This window comes from Spodoptera frugiperda, chromosome 7, assembly GCF_023101765.2.
Source record: "Spodoptera frugiperda isolate SF20-4 chromosome 7, AGI-APGP_CSIRO_Sfru_2.0, whole genome shotgun sequence".
Classification (NCBI taxonomy): Eukaryota; Metazoa; Arthropoda; class Insecta; order Lepidoptera; family Noctuidae; genus Spodoptera; species Spodoptera frugiperda.
In genome coordinates, this window is record NC_064218.1 from 1,232,696 (window position 1) to 1,256,194 (window position 23,499).

Genomic DNA, 23,499 nt, shown 5'->3' on the forward strand with positions numbered 1-23,499 from the left:
GTTCATCGATTCGGTTCAACTGTTACGTCAAAATTCAAGGCTGCGGCAGTGCGCATGTTTTATAAAACTAATTGGATTCCAGCAAAGTAAATTAGTCTCATCACTTAATGCTGAGTTGTGCGTTGCGGCATTGTTCGCGGTATATCCATAAAATGGTACCTGAAGTTGTATTCGTTTTGGGTGGCCCTGGCGCCGGCAAGGGGACGCAGTGCTCCATGATTTCTAAAGAATATGATTTTGTACATCTTTCTGCTGGAGATTTATTACGTGAGGAGCGACAAAGACCCGGATCTGAATACGGAGAGATGATCGAGGAAAAAATTCGCAACGGCCAGATCGTACCAGTAGAGGTTACGTGCTCTCTGATTCACAAGGCCATGCAGAAGTCCGGGAAGCAGCGTTTCCTTGTTGATGGATTCCCACGCAACAAGGACAACTTGGATGGATGGGAACGTGTCATGTCCGACAAAACCAAGTTACTCTTTGTATTATTCTTTGAATGCTCCCCGGAAATATGTACGGAGCGGTGTTTGGGTCGCGGCGCGGCCGGCAGTGGGCGATCAGACGACAACCTAGACAGTCTCAAGAAGAGATTCAACACTTATTTAAATGATACCTTACCAATCATTAATCACTATGATAAATTGGGGCTGGTGCGCAGGATCAACGCGGAAGTATCTCCCAATGAAGTATTTCAAGATGTAAAGGCCGCATTCGATAAAGTTGGAATGCAACAGTTAGCTAATAATTAGTGAATTTATCATAATAAGTAGGTCAATCGGGAACTGTTCATTGCAAAACATTGTCTAGGGTAAGGTAATATTGGATGTTATTTAGATAAATCCGTGAGCTTTAAAAGCTAAGCAAAGCTTGGGAGATCTGTAGCACATACAATTATTGTATTGCAAGCCTCTACATAGAGACAGTATCATCTAGCTGGTAGGTATCATTGTCATCTGCAACATTTGTATAGTGCACCTCGTTGAGATTACTTTAGTACCATAAATTTGACCTTCTCAATCTTAAAATAATTTGTATTATTATCAAAGTTTTTGCTGAATGTGTTAAATCATGATTATACAAAAACTTGCTTAAAATATAGATTAAATTGCCAACTCATCATTATAGGCGTAACAAATTGATCATTGATAACAAATTTATATATTGTATTATATTATTTTTTATAAATATTTTGATCCATTGGGTGTGGTTCACTTTGTAAATGAAATATAGTTGTATTATTGATTCTTTTTCCTTCGTTTCAATTCTCTTTTACCTATTGGCTTGTAAGTGGTGGATAAACAATAATTTTATCAAAAGTAACTCATTACCAATGCTTATCAAGCAAAGGTCGTCACTGATATAACTAGTTGCATTAAACTGAAGTAAATAGAGTTTAATAAGGAGCATATTTGGAGGAAATTTAAACCACCACAGTGAATATCACCCTGATAGATAGTTATGATAATGTGGCTTTGTATTCTAGCCTAGTTCTAATGCATTGGAAATTGACCATGTAGTACAAATATTTTAAACTTAAATATCAAAGCTTATTATGCAATATTAGATAAAATAGTAGTGTTAGTAGTATAATATGTATCCAGGTATATATAAAAATCAATGCGACTTCGTTGTAATTTAATAACTCGAGGAAAGGGCTCACTTATCTAAACCAAATGTTTAGGCTTTATTCTGGCTATTTAGTAGATGGTTTATGTGAAGTTTGCACAAAATCGGTAGAGTGGTTATTAATTTATCACTTTTTTTGTAGCCTATGAATTCAATCAATGGTGGATCATTTGTAAATGGAGAATTTGCTCTTAATTTAAGTTGCTGTCATCTATAACATGAATGCTTTGATATTCATTTTGGTATTTTCAATAAACAATGCAAAACTGAGGAATGGTGGAGTTGATTGCAATTCCTACTGGTGAAATAAATGCTTGTTAGAATCCATTGGAACTGGCTAGTATGCCTCTGCATTACTTGAATCTGAAAGTTGCTTCTTTGATTATAAAATTCCTATATATTGACCACCAAAATTGTGTTATGGCACCGGATGAATATGCAATTAATTGCTTATCCAAATGTTTTGGATTAAGCTTTAAAATAGCTGGCAAATAATAATATATTTTTGATTTGAATAATTGAATTTGATATTCTAATATTTTTTTCCTCAATACGGCGCATATGGGGCCACTGGTTATTAATCACTAGCTAATACCCGCTCTGCTTGGCTGCTTTTGGTCATAGCGTGATGTTTTATTTTATATTTTATAGCCGTCCTCGATAAATGCACTATACAATAAAAAAACGAATTATTCAAATCGGACCAGTGGTTCCGGAGATTAGCGCGTTCAAACAAATCAGCTTTATAATATTAGTATAGATATGTTATCTATTTATTATAAATGCAATATTGCACTTTGATAGTTTAAAGTATATAGCATGTATCAAATGCATGTTTATAGTTGTTTATATTGCCATCTTACAATGTAATGAAGTGTTCATAATCTCGTCTTAGCTGTACCTGTCTTCAAATGTATGTGCATTGTGCAACATTCCTCAACTGCATACTTGTAGCTAGCCCAATGTGAAACTATAGTGTATAATGTTGAAATCGAATGTAAAGTAGTTAATGTGGATGTGAATATAATATTTATTGAAGATATTTGTTTTATTATTTTCTCATCTATGAGATTACCTCACTATAAACATTAAAGCAGTATCTAAGTACTCGTACCTAAAGTTACGTATGAACCTGGAAACACAATGGACTTTATTGCCATGAAATAAAGTCCATATTTCATTCACATTAAACTGTGACATGTATAAGTTACAATACACATGTAGTTTATTATGTATAATGTATGTTAATAACAGTAAGTATGTACCGACATCGTGTAAATGTAGTTACAGGGAACTTAAAAGGTAAGTGCTGGTAAATAAGTACAGTGGAGGACAGATTCGCCTGATCATTTTAAAATTATATTGCTTGAACCCAAAAATACATTAAGCCATATCCCATAAATGTCTCATCTAATAGAAGAGCGAACATGTCGCAGATTAGTAACGCAACACGAATCTACCTAATTCCTTAGTCAGTAGTGCGTTTAATGTTATTCGGCTACCTGCTTGCTAGGGCTCTCTATATTAGGGCCTATTCTATTCCTACTACATTATATTTGCGCTGACGATATTCAGATTTACTTGTTAAAGGACAGGTAAGAGTACGTAATTTCAGCGAATTCTAATGAATACCTCGGCAGGATAGTTGATTGATCAAGTAGCAGTTGGTTAATCTTAAATCTATCTCAACTTAATTCATGCTATAAGAAAGCCGCAACTACCCAAGACTCCGTCTAGCAATGCTAACGTTCTACTAAGACCTAACTTAGGCCTTAGGTAAGCTGATTTAACCCCTTTTTTAAGTGGGGAAAGTCATCTAATGACTTCTCCCGCCCTGGGCGAGGCGAAAGGGGGTGTCAGACTCTTACTGACTATAAACCACCCCGTTCCCACTCCTGCTTGTCGAACCGGAGCCCCGGTAAACCCGCTAGGTAGACCGCAGCTGATGCCTGATCCGGGCATCAGCGCTACTGTATCTCATCTGTGGTGGTCTGATGGCTCCTTGAGAGGACGCTGTGGCACCTCTCTAGACACTTCTCAAAGAAGGGACTTGCCGCTGCAATGATAGCGAACCCAGCCCACGGTTGCGGCAGTCGTTGCTGCCATTCCGCCATGATGATTTAGCCCCTTAGGCCTTTTACGTTGCTTTCACCCGTGCGTGTTGCAGGGGACCAACTGAAAATTTGAAAACAAACAATACTTTTGATGCATCGTGTCTGGTGCCCGCACCGCGCGCGCCTGCATTAGTTATATAGATCCAAGGTAAGTAATCACTTTAGGTTCAAATTATTTGATTAAAACGTTTCGACGGTGAAAAAGTAAAACGGAATAGATGAAGCAAATTATACGTGGATTAAATATTATGTACATAAATGTACTGACCCCAGACGGTAGGAAATAAAACAACCGTTATATGATGCATAACGACCAGACGTGAACTCATTTAGCCATAATTTAACAAATTCATCGTTTTAGGCACTTGTCTCACCGGCAACGATTAACTAGTAACGAGTAAAGCTAGGCAACGAGTAACGAGTAAAGCTAGAACTAGAAACGAGTTAGCGAGATGCGGGGAACAAGTGCGTAGTTCCGATATTTAAGATTTATTTCCGATGTTTAGCTAGTGAAGCGAGTGCTCGCCGGCAGTGTGAACAGTCAGCGATCAACTGTTTGTATATGCATCTCTTTTGATCACACGGAAAGTATATCTATTGTACGTTTCTTAAGCGAGAAAATAGCCGATAGTTAGTTAGTTAGTCGTTTTCTCGCCGTTGGTGGGACAACTGCCTTACGGATGTTGATGGAAATGTTTAGTTAAGACAACAGAACTGTGTAGGTACCAAGTTATGGAGTTCCAAACCCTACTACACTACTTCTATAATTATAATGCTGAATATTTTGACATGGTGCTACTGAGTGCATCGGTATGTGGTATTAAGAAACTAGGTAGTTGCCATTTGTGAGACATATGCCAAGCGGCCTGGTTTAAAATATAATCCTCTCAAAAGTGAGGTCATGGTCTTTGAGGCCAGAGGAAATAGTACAGGTAACGTGTTTCCTAACATCATGCTTTATGGTACAGCCTTGCGTAGGGTGTCAAAATTCAAATATCTAGGACACATGCTTACCTCTGACCTCAAGGACAATGAGGACATCGAGAGGGAACGGAGGGCGCTAGCAGTGCGGGCGAACATGGTGGCCCGCAGGTTTTGTTTAGATCTTACTGTACATCATTCTACACGTGCAGCCTGTGGGCTGACTATACCCAAAAATCGTTCAGTGCTCTTAGAGTTCAATTTAATAATGCGTTCAGGGTGCTGATGGGGCTGCGGCGATTCTGTAGTGCGTCAGGGATGTTTGCTGAACATCGCGTCGACTGCTTTTACACTACGATGCGTAAGAGATGTGCCTCCCTGGTGCGTAGAGTGCGTGGCAGCACCAACAGCATCCTTAGCATGATCGCTAGTCGTCTGGATTGCAGTTACATCAGTCACTGCAGCGCCATTTGTCATGGGGTGGCGCAGCGGTGATTGTTGTATTTACTTTATTTTTTCTCTGTATATTACTAACACTAGTCTATAAGAACATTGTTACTAACTAAATGGACACCATGGTCTGCAATAAATAAAATGATGATAGGATATAGGTTATGAGTGAAATGAAAGTTTTTATAAAGAACTCCAATCGAACTTGGCCTTGCCTTGTCTCACTGTCTCAGAGTATATGAATTATTCCATAGAAACGTTTAATAATATATGCATTCAATATGCTAATGTCGTGCGTATGAATTGTTTTGTAAATAGCTACATTCTTATGTAAATCAGTCATTGGTTTATGGAATATTCTGAGACTGCCTCGCTGGGTTCGATTTCTGGGTCGGGCAAAAGTATTACCTACTTGGCTTTTTTCGAAAAGTTCTCAGTAGTAGCACGGAGACTGGAATTGTGAGCGGTGTATGGCAATAGGCTCACCCCTTGTTACATAGGACTTATAACACAAATGGTGGAAAGTGGGTGTACATTATACCACTGCACAAGTGCACATTACGTAATGTGTAATGTACAGATGCACTTCTGCCTACTCCCCTTCGGAGATTAAACGCGTGACGTTGTTGTTGTTTGTTAGTAGTAGTGGAAGTAAATGTATGTTCCTGTTTAACTTCAATTGTTGATGTGTTATTAACCTTTAGTTTATAACCAGTATTGCTTTACTTATTTTTTAAATCGTTTGTCTGTTCGTTCTTCTCCATAGGAATCTACACTTTGGTACGAGTAAATAACTTCACCAGAGTGGTGACCGACAGACAGTATTTTTTTAAATATTATAATATTTACTTGGACGTTCAAAAGTGCCTTCCCGGTCTATTTGAAATAAATAATTTTGACTTTGACTCTATTTAAAATTGAGCTTCAATGTCTTTAATTGACTGTATTTAAAAAGATCAGCGTTCAGAAGGGAATATAAAAAAATCAAAAATATGAACTTAGTTCTTTATTTTGTATAAAATGTTGCATGTTGTTATGACTATTGCAGTAGTAACATCTTAAACCTAATTTAATTGATTACATTTAAATAAAGCGGCAGTATAAATTGTAAATAGAAGCATTCGAATGAAAAGAACTTATTTTCACTTAAAACATTTATTTAAAAGTAAATAAATAAAAAATATAAATAAAAGAATACAACTTTATAAAATTACTTAAAATAAAAATAAAGAGAATATAAAACTGAATACAATAAATATATAATCATGAAAAATCACATTGATAAAGGTAAAATAAAGTTTTAAGAATTGATTAATATAAAGAATTAGAAAATATATCTTGTAGCCATCATCCATTTGGGTTTCTAAGTAGCTTTACATATTTTTGCAATACATCGATCGCAAAAAATACTTTTTTTAAAAATACCCTCATAAAAGCCAATGCTTGGCACGCCAGTTTTACTGGCACCTATACTTTGCCAACCACTGGCATTTATGGCATATAAAATTAAGGGATACTAACTAATTTCGGTCCCTTACAACTAGAAAAATATGTTGTGCATATAAAACACAAAGAGATACCTAAATAATACAAGGAATAGTGCTGACTCATGACTATGTAAAACTTTTGCGAGTAATGTAATTTATAAAACATGTTTCAAAAATTTCGAGGTTAAGGTAACTCCGTTCCCTAATTCTCGTGTCGGGCAAAGCATTATTGGGCTTTTCAAGAAGTTTGGAATTGTGCCCGGTATATGGCAATAGGCTTACCGCCTATTACATGAGTCACACATGAACTTTAGTCCTGTTTAGTAGATACCGAATGAAGAAAAAGTAAACCTTTAAGTTATCTATTTTGAAACTCTTTTTGAAGGCTTAGTACGAGTTTGTTTTACGTTTAACGTGATCGACACGTTCATGACGTTCGGCGCTCTAATTGGTTACCACAAATGAACCAACCAATTAGATGGCTAAACGTGGTAAGGTTTGATTTTGTTAAACGTAAAAGAAACTCATACTGGCCGATCTATCAATAGTTTGTAGCAAAAGTTTACAATAATCATGAGTAATATATTTCACCATTGACAGGCATACAACCAATATTGTAGAATCCATTGTAAAATTAAAATATTAACATTTTCCTTCCAGATACAATAAGTACTAGTAAATCAGTCAGTTTTGTCTTTTTTAATACCAAAAAATAGTTGCCAATTTTGTTTTACGAATATAAAGCTTTCGTTTCTATCTAGCGTGCTAATCTTATATACAGCTTTGTTATATACACATTAATTTAATATAATACCGTATTCACTAAAGCATATACATATTCACACTTACATTAAATTTTTAATATCGTCCCTGAAACTGTAAGACCTCTTATGTGTAAAATTAAACTTAAGTCTTTGACTGCCAATAGAAAACTGTTGAAGACAAATCCTCCACTAACGTCGGTCACCGGTGACCACCACGGCGTTCAATGTGTTAAGAGCGGTCTAGTTGCTGTTTAAATGCTGAGAAATATCTCGTTACGGACCCTAAAGGGGTAGGTGCATCTGAGTGAACACCAATTTAGACCAGCTTGGCGGATACTTGGCTTCCGTCGAGGCTATCTGACACCCAGAGAGTGGTCTAGTTCATAGCTCGAACTTGCTCGTCAGTGAGGCAAATATACATGTTGTTCCACCCTACAAGTGCGCAAGTGAGACATACTCATTAAATAGCAATATGGAGATATGCTCCGAGACGGGTAAATATGATATATTGATAGTCAAATGACTGCGGAAATAATAATTGCTCTTTCGAAGATTGGACTTTATGAATAAACTACTGCTGCACCCAAAGTTGCGCTAAAATGAGCAGGATAATACAAGACTGTGTTGGCTTATAACTTGTTAATTATTTTGTGGTTAATTATTCCACAATTCTGCAACCGTAGCGATAACATTAACAATGAGACAAAACGATATCATGTTTATTTTCGGATGTACGATGCCATCACGCTAGAGCGGTGGAAAACCCCACGCTGAGGCTACGGTTCCACTGAGTGGAGTGGAGCGGAGCGGAGAAGAGCCGCTCCGCGATTCACCAATGACGATTTTCAAGCCATGTGATTGGTGAATCGCGGTATAGCTCTTCTCCGCTCTGCTCCGCTCCGCCTCAATGGAACTGCACCCTGAAATTTGTATGGGAAAAAGAACGCCTCGATCCACCTCAAAGACAACTTTACTAAAAACGTATAATAGGATAGATGACCAATTATATTTTTTTCATTAAATAACTGACGGACTAAATAGATTTTTAGTTTTCATACCCCGCCATTACACCTAATAAAGTACAAGAAAAATAAATATGTAAAACTAACCTATTCCTTTCAAGGCTTCATTATATGTTTGTGTTTTTATTAAAGTATACTTTTATAAACAAGAGGTTTTAAAGTCTCAACGACGATAAAAATAAATAGATAAATACTTTCAGTGTTGCTACATTGAATAATATGGTACATAATACATCCCATGCGACATATTAAATTAATTATGTTTTAAAGTTTACTCACAAAACTGTTTGACAAGGTAACTCAACTATTTTCAATTAAAGTTTTATCGCGTTATCTAAGAGTCCCTAGCATGACTTGAAAGTAGTCGAGTTACCTTGAAAAAGAGTTACGGGCGTAAACCTTAAAACATGATTAAGTACATAATATGTATATATTAATTTACAGTAGTTTTCACTTATTTATTAAATAATATCGTAATAATTGAGAGACACTAAGTGTAGTGCATTGTTACATCCGTGTTATAAGCTAGTCTTTCATACAAACAGACAATTACATAATATTAAGTATAAGTTTAGTATTATCAGTGATAATGAAGAATTCTTCCCACTCTATACATATGATGTTTTTTTCTACACAAGGTAAGCAGAACGCTCCCGGAAAACGCTACAATAATCTTTTATTTTTATAATTTTAATAGTTTTTGTTTTCGTGTTATACTTGCAACAACAGCTTTAAGCTCTCAGCACACATATGGGATCGGAAAGGGATCGTCACCGTATCGCCTCGAGCCGTTCAGAATGGTTTGTATTAAACTCCCTACTGCAACGCACACTAATCGGAATAATAACGTAATCGCCTCGCCTCGGAACAGGCTCCGAACTTGAATTCCCGCGCTTACGGCTCATCGTCCCCGCGCTTACGTTTCTCCGTCCCCGCGCTTACGTCTCTCCGTACCCGAGCTCACATCTCTTCGTCCACCCTTTCCCCTTTCCCCTCCCGCGACTTGCCTGCTAAAGACGCCGCCATTCGCAAGGAGTATTTCATTCGTGTTGCGCGTATGTTTTATTTAAAATTTTAAGTTTACCGCTAGGATTTTGTCTAGGCCCCCAGGTCAGCCAGGGGGCGGCGAGGCGTAAGCGCGGTGTCACCTAGCCGTAGCCGAGTTGACGTACAGGCGCTGCTGATACGCTATCGTTACGTGCATACGGTAGGTTGACGCCTGGTTGACAGCGAGGCAAAAAGCGTTATGTTTACACTCAGTATATACTGCGGATTGAGAAATAAAATTGATTGGATCTTTGTTCGTGAGTATCTGATGAACTGCATCATAAATAGTTCAATCAGACGTAATGAAGATTTCATAACTAAAATGCAATTTAAAAAGGTCTAATACTGATACAATAAACAATTGATTTCATTGGACTCCATTCAAATGGAGGGATTCACAGTTTTAATTAACAAATGGATTGTTCACTATTTAAATTTAATACATTTAAGCATTCACACAATATTTTGCATCAATAAAACGATTTAATCGAACCTAAGACCTTGTTACAATACAAGTAAGCATAAGCAAGGCGAGTTCACGGTTTACTTAATGTTATACTTTCAGATCTTTTTCAAAACGGAACTCGCGTTGATTAGAAACTGATTGCCAAACTTTCATACTCGTTGAGAGCCCCGCTGTGACATGAAACTAGTCGAGCATCCTCGTAAGTAAGCCGTAAATAATATTATTGAAGTTAAATCGATTTTATTTATTAGAGAGCTTTTGAACATCCTTATGTTATTGTCAGCGGGTATATATGGACGATGCTCAACAACAGCAATATAGAAAATTCTTATAATATTTGTTCTATATGAGAATGGAAGTTAAGTCTTTTGCTATATTTATAATTGAAGGCTTCTTGTGACCATTGGCACACCTTTTTGATGGACGTTCCGCGCTTTTACGTGGCTATAAACTTCACACAGACCCAAAATTAATAACTATTTAGTTATATTTTTATTAATAACTATCGTGAGACACACTAAATTAACTAAAAATCACGGCGATTAAGTTGATGAAGAGTCCCCCTGTGACTCGAAACTAGTAGAGCTTTCCTCCATAAATTTACGTGAGTAAACCGTGATGTTTAGTTAAGTATTTAGTTTCAGATATTTCATAGTTATTGTTCGCAGTAATGGAAGTTTGAAAGTTGTCAAAAGATACAACTAGATATTATAGTATAGAAAAATACTATTTTATGACTAGACACTTATATCATCGGGAATGTAGAAGTTCAATTATTTATGGAAATATGTATACAGGATTTTCTACAGTCTTTGAACATTATTTTGTTAGTTAACTTTGTACAAATAAATATATTGTTTATACATTTGTTATATGTTGCAATTGATTGAGTACCTTTGTATGTCTTAAGGTAACAAGTTGTGTGGTTCGCTCAAGTATCTTCGTGGAATGTTTATGTGATTAACCCGTTGTATGTCGGAACACAGATCTACACAAGACACAATGTGTTTTCTATTGTGTCTCATATACCGACAGGTTAGATGCTACAGGGCCTTTCACAAATTATTTCTAACTAAAAAAGGAACTGGTATGTTAGTTTCTTTCATTTATCTCATGTTATGGATTCTTGAAATACTAAGCACACAACTTGTTTGATAAAATCACTCATAAATAGGATGTTTTCTCAGTCAAAAATATATTTATTTTACTTTCAAATACTTCGGTAATTCGATAAAAGGTTTGTATATCTTCCCTTATATATCACCCTTAGTACGAGTTACTAGGAGCGCGTTCGGCGTTCTGATTGGCCGGCACGAATAAGCCAACCAATGAGAGCGCAGGACGCGCTCTTGTTTCGTTTTCGTTCAGTGTAAAGTAGCAAAATCGTACTAAGCTCTGTTAATTGACGTATAGGTAATAACTACTACAAGTCACAACGTATTACACCTGTAAAATCCATAGAAAACATATTTTTGACTTGAAAACTTCCCTTTTATTGACCACAAATCATCACACATCACATAAAGTGACCCTGATAGACTTTTGTGAAGAAGAAAAGATAAAATATCTTCTTTCTTCTTCCAAAGCAAATTACCTTTGTCCCGAGGTTCATAAAGATTTTTAGACAGTCTGGTTGATCGCCTGCTGTTCCTTGGCGAAGGAGAGGAACACCTCCTCCAGGGTTGTCTCCGTGACGGAGTAGTCCTCAATCAGGTTTGGAAACTCCGACCTTAGAGCCTCCAACTCTGTGAAGAGCTCGCTGTACCTCATCGTATCGTTGATGTGGTAGTGTAACATTGTCTGCGGGACAAAATCATTTATTTCATTATTCTTAAAATCAATGTTCGGATTCTCATTTGTAGCACAGTTTTAAATAACGCTTATTTTCATTAGATTATCTTTTTTTTTAGCCCAACGCTAGGATTTTCTCCTGTGTCGTGGGTGCGTTTACAAACCGTCGGACCAAAGTGTGGGAGAGCCATGCTTCGACACGACTGGGTCGGCTCGACCGGAGTGATACCACGGCCTCACAGAAAACCGACGTGAAACAACAACGGCTTGCGTTATGTTTAGTTTTTGTCGATGCCCTCTTACGCCTAATTTTTCCAATGCCCGATTCCCCAACAATCCTTAAATTCTTAACCCCCAAAAAGCCGGCAATCCACATGTAACGCTGCCGGTGTTTCGGCGATTGCTTACCATCAGCTTGTTTACCGGCTTATACCGTAAAAAATATATTTTGTACTGACCTTATGTTCGTCTTTGAGTGAACAGTTGAAGGTCTCCTGCAGTTTCCCCTTCAGCCGATCCACCTGTTGCTTGGCGCCGTCCACTTCTGTAAGTTTTAATACCAATATTTCTCTCTATTCTAATTTTAACACCAGTAACAATTTTTGTATTCACTTAAAATATGAAAAAAAAATCAAAGATACAAATTCAGATTTTATAGATAAGTTCTTTAAATCAAAATAAAAATGGTCAGTCAGTAGTTAGAAATGTATTTAACACATTAACTGCCACGTAGGTGACCAACGTTAGTGGAGGATTTGACAGTTAAAGGCTTAATCTAAATAGTTAGTGTTAATCGCGCATCATTATTATATCGGTTTCGCGCCAGCCCTAACACTATCCTGAGGACGTTGGCAGATCGCAGTAGATTGGGATGGGAGAGTCCCTAGCGGATTTATTAAATTTAAAATTTCTTTAATTCCCGTTAGATTAGTTTAAGTCTATGACTGCCAATAGAAAACTGTTGAAGGCAATTCCTCCTCTAACGTGGGTCAGCGGTGACCACCACGGCGTTCAATGTGTTAATTATTAACACTAGATATAAGGCATTTTATACTGTTACTAACAAAATATGGAACTTGATTCTGAAATAAATGTTTATTTATTTATTTATTATTTAATAATGTTGTAAGTGCTTACCATCAGTAGACTGTGCGTTAGTGACTTTGAAGACGACGGCGTGTCCCTGCGCGTGCGCAGCCCGCAGCGCGGCGGCCGTGCCCAGCGCGCGGACCCGCCCCGTGGACAGGATCGCGATGCGGGAGCACAGCGCCTCCATCTCGTCCATACTAACCAAACAAATTCATCATCATCATCATCATCAGCCGAGAGACGTCCACTGCTGAACAAAGGCCTGCCCCTTGGGGGGGTTTGCCATAATCCCCACGCTTGGCAGGCGGCTTGGGGATCGCAGTTAGGTCACCGATAAATTTGAGAATGCTGCTGCCCATTCCTCGGTGGCTGGTCGCAGTTTTAGGACGTACCCGGGTCCACTACCAAACAAATTACGTTGGTGTTAATATCGTTATTTGGTTATATGACTGTAAGTCTGTATTGTTGTAGAAATATGAATAAATGAATGAATATCGTGGCTACACTACGGTGTTCACAGACTTACCTATTAGTTGGTTTGTATGAGTAGTAATAGGTATTTTATGTTTTTTACTTCTTAACTTTTATTTGTTTAGATTTAAAAGGCTGGAGTGTAAACCGAATCTTATTTTGGGCTATGACAGCAAACAAAAAAGAGTGTCATAGAAGGTTTTATGGGTAGAATCTAGTCACGACATAATTATATTTATAATGAGTTCCCAAGGTACCTGTGCGAGGTGATGATGACGGCCCGCTGGTGGCGCAGCCCCCGGCGCAGCGCGTGCCAGAGTGTGTAGTGGTAGTGGTAGTGGTAGTGGTAGTGGTAGTGGGGTACCTGTGCGAGGTGATGATGACGGCCCGCTGGTGGCGCAGCCCCCGGCGCAGCGCGTGCCAGAGTGTGTAGTGGTAGTGGTAGTGGTAGTGGTAGTGGGGTACCTGTGCGAGGTGATGATGACGGCCCGCTGGTGGCGCAGCCCCGGCGCAGCGCGTGCCAGAGTGTGTAGTGGTAGTGGTAGTGGTAGTGGCAGTGGGGTACCTGTGCGAGGTGATGATGACGGCCCGCTGGTGGCGCAGCCCCCGGCGCAGCGCGTGCCAGAGTGTGTAGTGGATAGTGGTAGTGGTAGTGGGGTACCTGTGCGAGGTGATGATGACGGCCCGCTGGTGGCGCAGCCCCCGGCGCAGCGCGTGCCAGAGTGTGTAGTGGTAGTGGTAGTGGTAGTGGTAGTGGGGTACCTGTGCGAGGTGATGATGACGGCCCGCTGGTGGCGCAGCCCCCGGCGCAGCGCGTGCCAGAGTGTGTAGTGGTAGTGGTAGTGGTAGTGGTAGTGGGGTACCTGTGCGAGGTGATGATGACGGCCCGCTGGTGGCGCAGCCCCCGGCGCAGCGCGTGCCAGAGTGTGTAGTGGTAGTGGTAGTGGTAGTGGTAGTGGGGTACCTGTGCGAGGTGATGATGACGGCCCGCTGGTGGCGCAGCCCCCGGCGCAGCGCGTGCCAGAGTGTGTAGTGGTAGTGGTAGTGGTAGTGGCAGTGGGGTACCTGTGCGAGGTGATGATGACGGCCCGCTGGTGGCGCAGCCCCCGGCGCAGCGCGTGCCAGAGTGTGTAGTGGTAGTGGTAGTGGTAGTGGTAGTGGGGTACCTGTGCGAGGTGATGATGACGGCCCGCTGGTGGCGCAGCCCCCGGCGCAGCGCGTGCCAGAGTGTGTAGTGGTAGTGGTAGTGGTAGTGGGGTACCTGTGCGAGGTGATGATGACGGCCCGCTGGTGGCGCAGCCCCCGGCGCAGCGCGTGCCAGAGTGTGTAGTGGTAGTGGTAGTGGTAGTGGTAGTGGGGTACCTGTGCGAGGTGATGATGACGGCCCGCTGGTGGCGCAGCCCCCGGCGCAGCGCGTGCCAGAGTGTGTAGTGGTAGTGGTAGTGGTAGTGGGAGTGGGGTACCTGTGCGAGGTGATGATGACGGCCCGCTGGTGGCGCAGCCCCCGGCGCAGCGCGTGCCAGAGTGTGTAGTGGTAGTGGTAGTGGTAGTGGCAGTGGGGTACCTGTGCGAGGTGATGATGACGGCCCGCTGGTGGCGCAGCCCCCGGCGCAGCGCGTGCCAGAGTGTGTAGTGGTAGTGGTAGTGGTAGTGGCAGTGGGGTACCTGTGCGAGGTGATGATGACGGCCCGCTGGTGGCGCAGCCCCCGGCGCAGCGCGTGCCAGAGTGTGTAGTGGTAGTGGTAGTGGTAGTGGGAGTGGGGTACCTGTGCGAGGTGATGATGACGGCCCGCTGGTGGCGCAGCCCCCGGCGCAGCGCGTGCCAGAGTGTGTAGTGGTAGTGGTAGTGGTAGTGGTAGTGGGGTACCTGTGCGAGGTGATGATGACGGCCCGCTGGTGGCGCAGCCCCCGGCGCAGCGCGTGCCAGAGTGTGTAGTGGTAGTGGTAGTGGTAGTGGTAGTGGTAGTGGTAGTGGGGTACCTGTGCGAGGTGATGATGACGGCCCGCTGGTGGCGCAGCCCCCGGCGCAGCGCGTGCCAGAGTGTGTAGTGGTAGTGGTAGTGGTAGTGGGGTACCTGTGCGAGGTGATGATGACGGCCCGCTGGTGGCGCAGCCCCCGGCGCAGCGCGTGCCAGAGTGTGTAGTGGTAGTGGTAGTGGTAGTGGGAGTGGGGTACCTGTGCGAGGTGATGATGACGGCCCGCTGGTGGCGCAGCCCCCGGCGCAGCGCGTGCCAGAGTGTGTAGTGGTAGTGGTAGTGGTAGTGGTAGTGGGGTACCTGTGCGAGGTGATGATGACGGCCCGCTGGTGGCGCAGCCCCCGGCGCAGCGCGTGCCAGAGTGTGTAGTGGTAGTGGTAGTGGTAGTGGGAGTGGGGTACCTGTGCGAGGTGATGATGACGGCCCGCTGGTGGCGCAGCCCCCGGCGCAGCGCGTGCCAGAGTGTGTCCACCACGCGGTCGCCGTACTTCTCCAGCCCTACGATACCACACCACACATTGATACATTGTACTCCACGAACTAACCGACCCACCGAATAAACTTCGTCCTGCACGAGGAACGAAGGCCCGGTCTTTTTTTTAGTGACAAGTCCGCCACAATCTCTCTTACCGCTGCAGAGTGTGTAAGTGGTAGTGGATCTACAGTAGACACAACCATAGTGGGGTACCTGTGCGAGGTGATGATGACGGCCCGCTGGTGGCGCAGCCCCGGCGCAGCGCGTGCCAGAGTGTTTTAGTGGTAGTGGTAGTGGGAGTGGGGTACCTGTGCGAGGTGATGATGACGGCCCGCTGGTGGCGCATCCCCGGCGCCCATGGACACTTGAAACACCAGAGGCTGTACAAGTGCGTTACCGGCTTTTTGGGAGTTAGGTAGTTTAAGGGTTGTACCTGTGCGGGAATGGGGATGGGGAAGATTGGGAAGGGGGGAATTGGGCCTCCGGGACCCTCACTTGGCGCAGCAACGCGCAGCGCGTGCCAGAGTGTGTAGTGGTCAGTCAGTTTTCTGTGAGGCCGTGGTATTACTCCGGTCGACCGGCCCATTCGTGCCGAAGCATGGCTCTCCCACACTTAAATGTTATTAGAGGAGAAGAAAAAGAAAACGATAGTTTCCACTTCCCTCGGTGAATTTAATGCAGGAGATAGAATGACAAGCCTAAAGACACAAAAGAGATTGCACAACTGGCAGAAATTCAGTCGCCAAGCACCACGGAGATTTTTTACTTAAAACTAAATGGCTCCTATGCGTGAGCTGTGATACTTGCTTCCAATAAAAGGTATGGCAAAAACGCCTAAATGCACGGAAATTTGCTCGAGACTCCACAAGGCCCGTGTAATAAACTACACCTGATGAAACAATGATGAAGGGTAACGATCATAGGCGTAGCCAGGCCGGTGGGTTCAACCCCCCCCCCCCCAAACATGCGTACCTAGACATCATTACAGAGTGTTTGATTGTTTGAGTCATGACATTATGTTTCTAGTTAGCATAGTACATCCCCTGTTTGGCAAAGGTCTGTATGACTACCTATGAATCTGTTTATTACACATTACATAAATAGTTTTTTTTTCGTCATGTACGGTTTTTTTTTTAATTTTTTGTTTTGGTCACACATTTCATGGGTCGACTTTCTTGAACCCCTCCCGAAACTAAAACCTGGTTACGCCTATGCTAACGATACTCACCAACGATACGTATCCAGTTGTCGACTTCTTGGTCGACGTGCTTCTGGTCGTACCCGCGCAGCGTGAGCACGAGCCGGAGGTTGTCGCGCCCGGTCTGGAACATGTCCAGCCCGAAGAACTGGGGGCAGTAGCCCAGCGTCTGTAGGTACTGTGGGGGATGGAAACAATATTAATCATGCTTACATGGAGGGTGAACAGAAATCAGAGGGTCAGCTTCACAGGGATATAAACACAAACACCACTGTTACTGCACTTCACTTTATTACTATTATCACTTATTCCCGCTAGGGGCGTTGCTTGTACTCACCGGACGTCAAATCGACGTCGAACCTAAACAAATTGAGGTAACGAAACCATAGCGCGATCTATCTCGATCCAAACTCCATCTATCGAGCCTCCTGACAACTTTAAATAATAATATTATTTTTATTATATATTTTGATCGCGCTATGATTCCGTTACTACTCCGAAGTCGAACAGAGGGGAAGTAATTTAAATAATGTTTATAGGCATGTAAGTAGTAAGTAGACTTATTTAAAGACGTTCAAAATCTAAAACCTTATCCCCTCCTGAAAACCCGCATCAAAATCAGTTCAGCTACGTACATATCGTCACGCCTTTAATCCACGAAGGGGTAGGCAGAGGTGCACATTATGGCACGTAATGCCACTATGTACACCCACTTTAGTTCAGCTAATCGCAGGATAATCACGGACAAACATACATAATGTTAAAACGGAAAAGTTGATTAAGAAAAGTCCAATTTTCTGATACATCTCTACCAGTACGAATGACCAACCTGTGGGTTCCCCCGTGTGAGGCGGTACCCGTTCCCGAAGATGTCCCCCCTGGTGGCGCTCTCCTCCGCAGTCAGCATCTTGAACGTGCTGGACTTGCCCGCGCCGTTCACACCCAGCAGACCGAAGCATTCACCTGCAGGAAACACAGAACACTACTTGGTAAGTAGCAGCGCGGCAATTGCTGCGTCGTTTTTTAATGCTGCTCATGAATATGAGCCTCTAGCATGGCTTGAAACTAGTCGAGTTCCTCGTTAAACCGTTACGTGAGTAAGCCGATAATAATTAACAGAAAACATTAATTTCTTTCGTAAAAACGACAGAAAAGTGCGTAGTAATAGGTTGCTTTAGGGAGTTATCTCCCCGCTTTGTAGCCTAGAAAAAAAATGGTCCAGATTTGGTAGGGAGCGGTGCTGCCATCTTTATTTTCCTCTGTGTATTTCTTTGACTGTAACAAAACCCGCGGGAAGACTGGGAGTAGTGATAAAGGTATTCAGTAAACAAATACATTTTGACTGCATGTTTGGCATAGTTGCTGGGCAACTGCCGTGCAATGTGTAGCGGGTTCGGTTCTCTTAATTCCAATGCATCCACGACACAGGAGAATTTCGAAGCGTGAGAAAATTTTTAAAAATTTAAAAAACATGTAATAATATTTAATTTTGTTCTGTGTTTTCTTGGACAAAATATGGCACGATGTTACGTAAACATCTCAGCATTAGCACCTGTTATCACAGGTGCTATAATTGAAAATGTCACCTTTTTTGACGCTAAAGCTGACACCCTTGACAGCGTTGACACTCTTCTTGAATATCGACACGTAGTTCTTGTGGATGTCATCCACTAACATCGCGTCCGGGATCTGTTTCGAAGCTGGAAAATAAACAAATTGTTTTAGACCTTATTGTTTGACAGATAAAGTGTATACTCGTATTTCAGGTGGTTTAAGTTATCATACCATTTATCGGTCGAAAATGAGACTTATGATCCACAGTACCAAAGTCAATTTTTGATTGTTTTAATTGATGAAAGTATTTGAATATTATTTTAATAAAGTAAAATAATTAATACTCATTTCTAGAACTCATTTCTACCCATAAGAAACTATAACATCATTGGAATTAAGTTTAGAATTGTTTAACAATTGAGAACTCAAAAAAAAAGAGTTGAGATTTGTTTATCTGTAGGTACTGTAAATACATAAGCATTCTAAAAACAACCTTAACACGAATAAAGATAAAGATGAAATCAGTATAACAATACGTACGTAGTGTGATGGCTCGACTGACGTATGCTTTCTCAGCGCGCACCATTTCATCCGCGTGCGCGTCCGCGGTGGGCTGGTAGCGCAGGTTGGCCAGCTTGTTCACCAGGCCGTTGAAGAAACCGCGCTCCGTCAGGAACACCATCGCCTGGCGAATCAAATAATGATTTTTTATGGTATAGAGTGGCAAATGAGCAGACGGATCACTCGAGGGCTCAGTGTGCTAAGCACGAAAACTATCGAGAAAGTGTTCGTATCGCAATCGAAAGAATTTTCTATGAGATTTGAACAGCGCCCCTACCGTGCGTAAAAGGAACTAAATGTCGCAAGCACGAATGTTTTTGACAACTATCGTATAGTAATCGTATCGTATTGCTATCGAAACCTAGAACATTTTGATACAAATTGGAAGCACGAACGAGCTTTTGACGTCCGGTAACGTAAATTTCGAAGGCTGGCTATCGAAACGACTCGAAACATTTGTCACTCAGAATTTGACGGTGAGAAAGGTACAACTAACATAAAAATATTATAGTTATTGTGAGATTTAGTTATTGTGAGCTTTTATAAAATGCCAAGACCGCCGTTGTATCAGCAAAGTACAACAAGTACTTTGCTTGCTGCTATTTTACTTGGAGAAGATGATTTAAGAGAAACTACGTAAGTATACCTAACTATCCAAGTTATATTTTTTTCACTCACACAGAAAATAATACGAATTAACTAATTGTTACAGCGAAATCCGACGCCGAGCTATACTCAGAAAGTCGGTAAATCCAATGGATATTACCGACACTGAGTTTAAAAACAGGTACAGGCTGACTAAAGATGCTTTCAAGTTCCTTTGTGAACAATTAAAAGCAAAATCGAATTTGAAAGCAAGTTCAAGAGTCAGTTTTGAGCTTAAGGTAAGAATCTTGCCAATAAAGTAAATAGGTAATAGTGTACTAAATGGATGGAATAAAAGTTAAAACATAACATTTGTTCAATATCACATTTCCTTTCACTGTTATGAGTAAGTAGGTATGTAAGGGGAAGTAAGTCTATTACCATATACTGAGCATGGTTTTTGATTCTGTGCTGTTACTGATTTACATCAAATTATGTAAATAATTTATTAAATTATATATAATTTATAATAATGTTACAGGTTCTTAGTGCGCTATCCTTTTATGCCACTGGATCTTACCAGCGTTTGGTTGGCAATGCTAAGTATTTGGGCCAAACCACTGTAAGCAAATGTGTCAAAGAAGTGACTGAAGCACTTATATCCCCTAGGATATTAAACACTTTTATAAAATTCCCAAAGTCAAGACTTGAAAGAGATGCAGTAAAAAACAAGTTAGTATCACATGAACATTACCTATGTTAACACTGTAAATTGTTATTAATAAGAAAATAACTTGGTTTAAATAAACATTATTATATTTTAATTATAAGTTCCCATTACTGGTAGAATACTGCTTTTCATATTTTTATAGAAATATTTAAAAATGTACATAACAAGTGTAAAGGTAAATAAAGAGAATCAATTATGTATGTGTAATTGTTTTGTTGCAGATTTTTTTCCAAGTATGGCTTTCCTGGTGTGGTAGGATGTATTGATGGCTGCCACTTTCATATTTTTACACCAAACAAGGAGAGGGAACATTTGTTTTACTGCCGAAAACATTTCCATTCTCTGAATGTGCAAATGGTAAGTATGACTTAACCCTCACAACTAAGCAATAAGTAGGTACTTGTGGCAAGGTTATGAAAATGAATTGAAAGATTTGTAATGATTTTGATTTCATTTTAGATTTGTGACAGTGACTGCCGGATATTAAATGTAAATGCCAAATATGGAGGAGCCACGCATGATGCCTTTATTTGGGATAACAGTGGAGCCAATAGCTACATGCAGGAGTTACACCGGAACCATGAACAAGTATGGTTGTTAGGTAAGTAGATAGACTTTCTACATAATTTTATGATAAGATGAAATCAATGAGCCGAGCCGGGGGTGAAACCGTAAGCAGTATATATTATGTTTTTTTAATAATATATGTATTTTTTTACAGGTGATTCTGGCTATCCTCAGCGACCATGGCTAATGACGCCCATTTTGGATGCGGTAGAGGGAACTCCTGCGTCCAAATATAATGTGGTGCACGGAAAAACCAAGGTTGTGGTCGAAAACACGTTTGGGCGCCTGAAAAACCGGTGGCGATGCTTATCCAAAGACCGCACACTGCATTATACCCCTGAAAAATGTGCGAAAATCATAATGGCTTGTTGTGTCTTACACAATTTGGCTATTAATTTTAATGTACCTGAGCCACAATCAGAAACAACCACAACAGTCCACCCACAAGGTTCACCTGATACCTCTACTGAGGCAAATCATGAAAATGAAAGAGGAGATGATTTGGTTAGGGAAGGGCACTTCGCAACATTTTGGTTGCCAGAATAAATAGACTTCATACTTAATTCAAGTGTTTTATTGTTTTTCTACAAAAACCTCTTAATTAATAAAATGTATATATGTATAACTAACTTAACTACCTTAAAAACTAATTTAACCTAATCTTAACCCTTAAAATAAAATTATAAATACCTAATCTTCCTTTTTTTCTAAAAATTTTTTTAAAACATTCAGTGCCTCTTTCGTAATCTCCTGCCACTGAGCCTGTAAAGAGAGCTCTGCATCTCTCTGTCTTACCCTCTCTCGTATATCCATCTCTCTTATTCTTAACTCCTCTCGTTGCAAATCCAAACGCTCTTGTTCTATCATATCATATCTTTTCTCACGCTCTCTAGCATACTCTCTAGCATTCCTGTCATTCTCTACACACATTTTAATTAAACTAGCCTTGGACTTTTTCGCTGGTGGAGGCTTCCAGCTCTCTTCCTCGATTGGAGGATTGGTGGTTGGTGGTGTTGGTGGAGGCACTGGCGAAGGGCAGGCTTCGTGGGGAACGGTGAAAGGTGGGAATACAGTTGGCTCGCTGCTGGTCCCAGGAATATTCCAATCTGTAAAAAGATAAACATAATACATCAAATATTAAAGGCTTAGGCAATGCTTACATGAACATATTGTCCGCTGTTGACTGTGAGTATGTTCACTGTCTGCCATATTATGGACACGGACTCTGTCTGCAGTATGCAGACAGAGTCCGTAGCGCATTGTACACCATAACATATTGTCACCAAGCTGACAATATGTTATGGTGTACAATGCGCTACATGTGCGAACAAAACAGAATATTTATTTATTTTACCCTTATCTTGTTCTTCAATTACTATGGTTGCAGTTAGAGCCTCTGTTCCATCACCATCTTCCACCTGTAATCAGATTTATATAATCATCAACTAATCAATATTAACTTAATAATTAGATAAAACTTAAATAATGTAATAAGCAAACCAAATTAAAGCCAGCTTCTTGCACTGCCATGCCAGTAGCCGCTTGCACTCCAACTATTTGCATGACCCTGTTTTCAAGGTCAGTCAAACATAATTGGAGTGCAGGCCCACCACCAGTGCCACTAGCTGCCCTGCTAATTTTCGCACACTTCTTTTTGCAGTTATTTTTGTAATCGCTCCAAACCTTAGCAAAATGGAAAAAAAGAAAAATGAAGCAGAAGTTTCCAAGCAAAAACAGGAAATGTAACACAAACATATAGGTGCAAAGCGTGTAATAATAAAAATGTACGAGTAAACATACTTTTCTCCACTTTTCCTCAGACCTAGGTTCTCCCGAGCCTTCACTGTTTAATTTTGAGGTCAGCTCCTTCCATTTGGCCTGGATGTAACTGCGACCCCGGGGGCCGCCCGAGGGTTTAGACAAATCCCCATTCCTGACATTAGAAATTGAAACACATTAAATTATTTTCCAGCACAAACAAGGATCTAGTCAAACGAACATTTTGAATTTTTTTATTATAAATTTACTTACCTTTCCATGAATTCCACCATTATTTCATATTGGAGTTGACTTGTCCTCATTTTATACTTAAAGTTTTAAATGTAACAATCAAACAATATTTGTAAACAATGAACCGGCAAATGTCGGCGGTAATGTCAAATACAACGTTCGGAAATCATAAACAATTTTATGAAACTAAGTACTTAATTTTTTCATAGATAATGTCATGTTATATTTCTTTTAACTCGCTTTAAGAACTTTTTACACATAATTAATATTTATTTCCTAAATATTATGTCATAAAACGTGTAGACAAAGGTGGAAATATATTTAAAATTTAATTTAGTTTTCAGACGAAATTTTTATGTTCAACAAGTCATTCAAATCGTTCACTTGGCTGCTTCTCTAGTTTACATTAGCATGACGTCACGATCGAATTGGATTCGAGCTCTCGATAGTTGAAAGAATAGGCTTCGTGCTGCCACACTCCGTTAACGTCTCATGACGTATCGTCATCTCGATACGTTTACATTACGAATGCGATAGTTATTCGTGCTTGGCACTCAGTACAAGTTTGTTTTACGTTCAACGAGATCCAAC

The 23,499-nt window shown here is 40.8% G+C and overlaps 4 protein-coding genes across 5 annotated transcripts in view; 2 read left to right on the top strand and 2 right to left on the bottom strand.

Annotated features, from left to right (window-relative positions):
• The first annotated feature begins 2 nt into the window (after window positions 1-2).
• On the top strand, window positions 3-1,251 carry LOC118266071 (UMP-CMP kinase). Its single transcript, XM_035579427.2, has one exon. It carries the CDS (start codon window positions 108-110, stop codon window positions 750-752), a length of 645 nt encoding a protein of 214 aa, XP_035435320.2. The 5' UTR covers window positions 3-107; the 3' UTR covers window positions 753-1,251.
• A 4,854-nt stretch (window positions 1,252-6,105) lies between these two features.
• LOC118265868 (phospholipid-transporting ATPase ABCA3) overlaps window positions 6,106-23,499 on the bottom strand; it is a 52,216-nt gene continuing 34,822 nt past the window's right edge. Inside the window, exons 26-36 of the mRNA XM_050695078.1 lie at window positions 18,996-19,140; window positions 18,488-18,601; window positions 17,731-17,864; window positions 16,932-17,079; window positions 15,676-15,726; window positions 15,428-15,629; window positions 15,018-15,231; window positions 13,616-13,716; window positions 12,829-12,977; window positions 12,150-12,235; window positions 6,106-11,700 (exon numbers count right to left, since the gene is read on the bottom strand). Of these exons, the coding sequence (XP_050551035.1) occupies window positions 11,521-11,700; window positions 12,150-12,235; window positions 12,829-12,977; window positions 13,616-13,716; window positions 15,018-15,231; window positions 15,428-15,629; window positions 15,676-15,726; window positions 16,932-17,079; window positions 17,731-17,864; window positions 18,488-18,601; window positions 18,996-19,140 (1,524 nt within the window). The 3' untranslated portion in view covers window positions 6,106-11,520. The remainder of the gene's footprint in view (window positions 11,701-12,149; window positions 12,236-12,828; window positions 12,978-13,615; window positions 13,717-15,017; window positions 15,232-15,427; window positions 15,630-15,675; window positions 15,727-16,931; window positions 17,080-17,730; window positions 17,865-18,487; window positions 18,602-18,995; window positions 19,141-23,499) is intronic.
• Window positions 19,214-21,461, top strand: LOC118277192 (putative nuclease HARBI1). Its single transcript, XM_050695207.1, is given in 7 exon segments — window positions 19,214-19,652; window positions 19,729-19,900; window positions 20,143-20,333; window positions 20,553-20,688; window positions 20,791-20,932; window positions 21,053-21,403; window positions 21,406-21,461. Coding segments are annotated over 7 exon segments (1,137 nt in total). The 5' UTR covers window positions 19,214-19,563.
• LOC118271519 (uncharacterized) lies at window positions 21,562-23,486 on the bottom strand. 2 transcript variants are annotated; one of them, XM_050695210.1, is made up of 5 exons: window positions 22,930-23,486; window positions 22,699-22,831; window positions 22,399-22,581; window positions 22,253-22,316; window positions 21,562-22,004 (listed from the first exon to the last, which is right to left on the bottom strand). In XM_050695210.1, exons 1-5 carry the CDS (start codon window positions 22,977-22,979, stop codon window positions 21,589-21,591), a joined length of 846 nt encoding a protein of 281 aa, XP_050551167.1. In that variant the 5' UTR covers window positions 22,980-23,486; the 3' UTR covers window positions 21,562-21,588. The 2 variants fall into 2 exon arrangements, with proteins under 2 accessions (XP_050551167.1, XP_050551166.1); XM_050695209.1 differs by lacking the exon at window positions 22,399-22,581 and having other exon boundaries at window positions 22,930-23,483.

Bases quoted from the DNA above. Each gene is read 5' to 3' on its own strand.
- LOC118266071 (XM_035579427.2), top strand. From the start codon at position 108: ATGCTGAGTTGTGCGTTGCGGCATTGTTCGCGGTATATCCATAAAATG.
- LOC118271519 (XM_050695210.1), bottom strand. From the start codon at position 22,979: ATGAGGACAAGTCAACTCCAATATGAAATAATGGTGGAATTCATGGAA. The intron at 22,317-22,398 runs GTTTGCTTATTA...ATCTGATTACAG, and splicing joins AAGAAGCTGGCTTTAATTTG to GTGGAAGATGGTGATGGAAC. The intron at 22,005-22,252 runs GTAAAATAAATA...ATCTTTTTACAG, and splicing joins AATTGAAGAACAAGATAAGG to ATTGGAATATTCCTGGGACC.